Consider the following 6,276-nt stretch of genomic DNA (forward strand, 5'->3'; position numbering starts at 1 on the left):
ACAGGCATTCGAGGAGAAGGTCACTTCAGCAAGAACTTAACCCATCAATACAGACTGAACCACAATACCTGCTACTGGAAATATGACACAGCATTTACTTGCTAGATTATGAAACTTTTCCTACTCTGAAAGTTAGGAAATGAACCAAAGCCATTTTGGTTTCAAGTATCTATGAATTAATTCTCTGTGAATTATTAGGATTCAAAGTCAGAAGAAATACCTGCAGAAAGATCACCACCAATAAAGCAGGATGTTTCTGAGAGCATCATTGGCTTGCAGCGTCCATGTGATGGAAGAATAATGGAAAAACAACAGGAAGAAATACGCTAGAACACACCCACTAACGAAGAGAGCGTACAGCCTGGGACAGGCAATTGTGCTTTGGTCTGTTGTCAGAAACACAAAACAGTCTGAGATTTCAGGCAGGACCTTGTCTGTACCACGGCCATGCTCATGACTAGCAGATCACTTCATCACAACATCAAGCACCTTTTCAGAGCAGCGATGTTAAGACCCATTCAGAACCAGAAGGGCAGCTTGCCTCCAAGGCAGGAGGCCCAACTGCTGCCGTTCAAGTGCTGAAGCCATTACTTACCAGCTCCCAGACACAAAGATGCATCTACATGTCTAAATGTTCTCTGATGGGGACCAGAAACCGTTCAGCACTGCAAAACAGATTTTCTCATCTGTAACTGCAAAGGAATAAGCAAAGCTTTTCAAGTGTGACTCTACAGACAAGACGGAGAAGATGATGTGAGGGGCTGGCAGTAAGTCTTTTTAGCATCCTCTGCCTCTTCCATAATTCCTGAGCAGGGAGCAATGCTGTCAAATTTAAGGACCTCCTATACAGTGTTACTGGGAGGTATTTTCTACATCAAAACACTCAAGGTAAAGCCCATGACCTATAGAAGTTGATGGCAAAGCTCTTATTCATTAAACAGATACTACCACAAATTAAAAATCAAGGCTTACTGCTCAAAGTCCCAAAGTCAAGACAATCAACACTGATTTTGTGCCACTTGACATATATCTTCAGTGTTGAAATCTACTTCCAACTTTTTGTCACCATTATTACAATTTCAAGACCAAGTCTTCTGATTTCTTCCTCTACCTCTTCTCCTGTTCCACTCCTCAAACAATCTGAGGCTCGGGTTTTGTCTTCACTTCTGCTTTACCATCAGCAGCACATCTACACCACGGCAAAGCCTCTTCCTACTAACAGCACGTAGCACGACTGCTGCACTTACTACTTTGGCCAAGATGCAGGGAGGCAAGCGACAGCTTAGCTCCTTGATGCAGACACAACGATGCACCAGCCTGAGAGCTGAAATCCCACGTAAGCAACGCTTCAGAAGCGAATACAGTCCTGAAACCCTTCACCAGCATTCCAGCATCTTCACAGGTATACTCGTATTTACCTCTCGCTTCCGATTGAGAAATCAAATCTACATTCAGGAGATAGCTTTCCAGCCACAAACAATGCTCTACAGCTATTTTATTTAAAACCCTGGATGTAAAGCGTGCTGAACTGAGAGCTAAAGCCAATAAAAGGCTATTCGCGGGAAAGGTACGTATTAAAAATGAATAGCAAACAGCAAGCAGTGTTAAAATGGTCTTCCAAATCATAATGCAGTAAGCAGCCTAAGTAAAGCAGGAGGAATGGACACTTTCTGCCCCCTGCAGTTTCTATTGCTATCTCGATTTTTAAGACAGCCTTAGGAGGGATAGGTGGTACATTAGCATTCCAGAAACCTAACAATTTAACATCTGGCTACCTAGCACCAACAGCCAAAACATTTTTTTATACCTAGGTTCATTTGAATCACAGTTACATTAATCAACGTTTCCTATTAATGATCACCTAGCTGCTTTGAATGTTTCCTGCGGTACCTGACCGATGTGATTGTCCCTGGCTTTGCAACAGAAACGACAATCACCTCCCACCAAACCTTTATTTGACTTCTTCATTTTGATTAGCATTAGGAACAGGGATTCTCGCCAATAAACTGGTACTCTCAAGAAGTCAGGGACGTGCCCCTAAAATGTACACACACACACGCCCTATATATTATATATAAAGAATGTATGTCTGTGTACATTTATAACCCCATATAAAGGGGAGTGGATTTTCTAGTTATTAGATTGCAAATATTCCTCAAAACAGAAGATGCTATTTATGAAATTTTACATTTAAAGCTGCAGGGCACACATATGGACGAAGATTTTGGTAAAGAAAAAAATCTACAGGAGGTCTCACGTCCACATACAGGAGAGTTAAGTACCGTTACTGCTTAAGCTCTTTCTTCAGTCTTTATGAATGCAGACTGGGAACTGAACCCCAAATTCATCTAGCCAAAGTCTCTCTCTGTCTGTGATCACTTACTCCCACATGTTTCAGGCTGGCTGAATGCAAGAATCCAACTATTTTCAGGGTGGGTGGTAACCTGCTTTAAAGAAAAAAAATATGCATTTTTATCATATACTTGGAAAACTGATGTTTTCCGTGAGATGATAATTTTGAAACAATCTTGTTCTGCTTTATGAGCCTGACCGTACAAAGAAGTAAAGAGGAATTGAGAACAGGCCGATTACAGTAGGAAATTATTTATTGCCAGCTGATTTTTAACCAATAATGAGCGCATCACTACTGTTAGATTTCATAAGAAAAAAAAAAGAAAACTGTTGCAGCATGCCAATGATATGCAGGCTACAAAGGATGCTCCATACTAAAATAGGAAAGTTGAAGTGTTAATTTCACTGATGAAATGCACCTGAGACATCTTCTTTCCTCACCTAGATTTTTTATTCCAAAACACACGTGTATTTTTCCTCTATTTGAGCTGTTAGTACCCCACAGCATATCACCATTTTTATTTTGACATACTGAAGGTTAAATAGAGCCAGACGTATACCACTATACTTCATGACCTTAGTTTGCAATGGATTATATAGGTTGAAAACAACTTTGGCGATGTTTTGCGGATTTACCAATTGAATGACTATACTTAAAACCTTTCTCCTGTGATCCAATTTTTTCCCCTTAAAGTCAAAAAGGGACAACTGGGTTGTCCTGAGAACACAAACCGAACACAGGAGAGCTGTGAACTGCCTCACCCCTGAAGACCATCACTGACACCATCACCGCTTCTGTTAGGAATAACGAGCACCAACCAGGAGCAGAAAGTTTTTCATGGCTTGCTTCACCACCAGCAGGACCTGGGCTGTCCCAAACCCCAACTTTTCCTACGTGTGGCTGCTGCGCTCCCCTTCTGGGCCACGAACACCATCACCGATAGAAATCTGCAAAGTCACTTCCAAGTAAAAACTAGTTGATTCTCGGGAAAACAGCAGCGAGGTGAACAGTTAAGGGGCATCCTCCAGCAACGTGCATTCGGCCAGGAGCTGAATTTTCAACGATACGTGGGAAAAACCCCGGAATCCCCTCAATTCAGGAGGATTTTTCCCTCCTGGTGCCTGCCCTGAGCACCCACACACCCCAAGCACAAACTCCCCTCTCCCTTTTCATACCCTACACAGCGGGCTCCTTCCCCCAAACCCCGCTGCAGCAAGAATCCCCTTTCCCTAGGGATTCACCCCAAGGAGCAGCGCTGGATTTTGAAAAAGGATAAAACATTTTAAAAGGAAATAAACCACCCCCCCCCACACACCCCCCAAAACCACCCACCCCACGGCCATTGTGCCTCGAGGCTTCCCCCCCCAACCCCCCCAGAAGCACACACCGAGGCCCCACAAAGCCGGGCCGCGGGCCGGCCGTGCCCATGGCCCCGGGGCTCCCCTCCCTTCCCTTCCCCTCCCCTGTTGGCCCTTCCCCTCCCTTCCCTTCCCTTCCCCTCCCCCGCCGCCGGGTTCCGGGAAGCCTCCGGTGCCTCCCGCACCTCCGGGAGGCGGCGGCGCTGCGGAACGGCCCCAGCACGGCTTGGGGGGGGGGGGGGGGGTGGCGAGGAAGGGAAGGGGGCAACAAGAGAAAGGGGCAACGAGGGAGGGAGACCCCCGAGGGGTGAGGGGAGGGGGTCGTGGCCCCTTAATACAACCCCGCTGCCCCCTCCCCCGGCCTCATGGGGAGGCAAGAGGGGGGCTCGGGAGCTCCGTGGTCCCCCCCCAAGCCCCCTAAGGGAGGGAGGGGAAGGGGAGGGGAAGGTGTAGGGTTAAGGGGGGGGTGTGTGTGTGGGGGTGTGAGCCGCCCCCCCCCCCCATGGGTACCTTTCGCTTCCTGGTCTCGGCCGAGCCGCTCCAGACGAAGCACTGGTAGATGGCCCGCAGGTTCTGCTTCCAGTTCTCCACCTTGAAGCCGGTCACATGGCAGCACCCGGCCGCCGGCGGACTCATGTCAGACCCCCCCACATCAATCCGCCCGACGAACGGGCCGGGCCGGGCCGGGCCGGGCCGGGCCGGGGGGCAGCGAGCCGGCCCCTTCACCCTCCTCCTCCTCCTTCCTCCTCCTTCCTCCTCCTCCTCTTCCTCCTCCTTCCTCCTCCTCCTCCTCCTCCGCAGCGCCGGGCACGCGTGTAGCCCCCCCCCCACCCCCCCCCTTTCCCCCCTCCTTCTTCCCCCGCCCTCCTCAGGGGCTCGGGCCCCTCCCGCCGCCTCCTGCCGCCCGCCGCCCCCACATAGAAGCCCCGGCCCCCGAACAAAAGCGAGGCGGCGGCGGCGGCGCTGCCTCACACCACACACACAAAGATGGGGGCTCCCCTCAGGCGGCCCTCTACCTCATAGAGGCCGCCGGGAGGGGAATAAGAATTAAAAAAAAAAAAAAATTTAAAAAAAAAAAAAAAGGGGGGGAAAGGGGGGGGGGGGCGAGGCCCCGCCCGCCGCCACCGCCGCTCCCCTGCAGCCACCCGCCCGCCCGCCCGCACGGGGCCTGTCTCTTTAAATCGCCGCCCCCCCCCCCTCCCCGCTTTGCTTCCTTCCTTCCTTCTTTCCTCTCCCCCCCCCTCCGCCCGCCGGGTGCGCTGGTCCGAGCCGCTAAGTCAACCCAGCCCGCCAGGCCCGCGGTGGGATAGACCAACGGGGAAAGGGGGGGTGATCGGCCCCGCCGCACGGGAGGGAGGGAGGGAGGGTGGGAGGTGGAGGGGGGGAGGAGCGATGCTATTGGTCCGCCCGCCTGTCACTCCGCCGTTGAGGCTCGTCTCATTGGTTCGTTTCCGTCTCCCCCCTCCTCCCTACCTAGCGTTTCCCCCTGCCGGATAGGGGCGGGGAGAGCTCGTCTGACTGACAGGCCACGCAGCCAACGGAAAGAAGAGGCAGCAACTCCGTTTAGAACGCTGCCTTCGGATTGGTTATATCACCCGTCAATCGCACAGCGAGCCGCGAGCCGATTGGCGGAGAGGCGCGGCGGGGGCGGTGCCGCTCAGCAGCGGCAGCGGCAGCCTGCGTTGTGGGGGCAGCGGCGCTGTCACATCCGCCGGGCTCGGCCTCGGGGCTGCCTGAGGGGAGCGGGGCCGCGGGGCGGGCAGCGCCCGGCTCCCCCCCCGGGGTACCCGGCCCCAACCGGCGGTGAGGTGCCGGGCACGGCCCCGCATCGCCCTCAGGCCCGCCCGTGCCCCCCCTTCCCTGTTCTAGTGGAAGAAATAAAGGCTCTGTGTAACCAAAAAGGGTGTCATGTCATTTTTTCCTGTCAGTGACTGCACGGGGAAAGGGGAAAATGGTGAAAAATGGTTGAGTTTTGGGTCTGTAGGGAATCTGCGCGGAGTTCCGAGCGTGGGGGCTCCACGGGCTGCGGTTAGGTGGTGGCGGAGTGAGGCAAACGGGTGGGAATTGAGGCAAAAGGATGGGAAATGAGGCAAAAGGGTTGGGATTGAGGCAAAAGGATGGGGAATGAGGCATAAGGGTGGGAAATCAGGCCAAAAAAGGGGAGTTTTCCCCTGATCTGTGAGGAGACACAGGAGGCTGTGCTTTGGGGGACACTAGGCTCTCACACAAGCCCTGGGAGGGCTGTGTGGTAAGGAAGGCGATGTTTAAGTGCCACCGTGTTATTTTATCAATCCTTTTTTCACTTACATCCCTCAGGAGCTATTGCCTCGAAAGCCACCAGGCAGATGGGAATAAAGGCCTGTCCGGTCTCCTGGCCTGTTGCTGAACTTCCAGAAATCAATAGACAGCTACAGCTATCTGTTTGCCTTAGAGGTGCTGCCGTTTCTAAAAGAAAGCAAAGTATCTGCTAGCATGAAACATGTTCGTGATTTGTGCGTAACTATAAGGTTTAGTGGCAAAGGAACTAGGGGATGTAGGGCTAAGGCAAGACCTGGGTTTATTCCC

At 52.0% G+C, this 6,276-nt stretch overlaps 1 protein-coding gene across 2 annotated transcripts in view; it reads right to left on the reverse strand.

The window, feature by feature from the left end:
• Positions 1–4,454, reverse strand: part of USP22 (ubiquitin specific peptidase 22) — a 98,365-nt gene extending 93,911 nt beyond the window's left edge. Inside the window, exon 1 of one of the 2 annotated variants that reach the window (XM_084536306.1) lies at positions 4,222–4,454. In XM_084536306.1, coding sequence (XP_084392432.1) covers positions 4,222–4,347 — 126 coding nt within the window. In that variant the 5' untranslated portion in view covers positions 4,348–4,454. The remainder of the gene's footprint in view (positions 1–4,221) is intronic. The other variant, XM_084536305.1, reaches the window with a different exon arrangement.
• Between the last annotated feature and the right edge of the window lie 1,822 nt (positions 4,455–6,276).

Source organism: Aythya ferina (assembly GCF_964211825.1).
Source record: "Aythya ferina genome assembly, chromosome: 15".
NCBI lineage: Eukaryota > Metazoa > Chordata > Aves > Anseriformes > Anatidae > Aythya > Aythya ferina.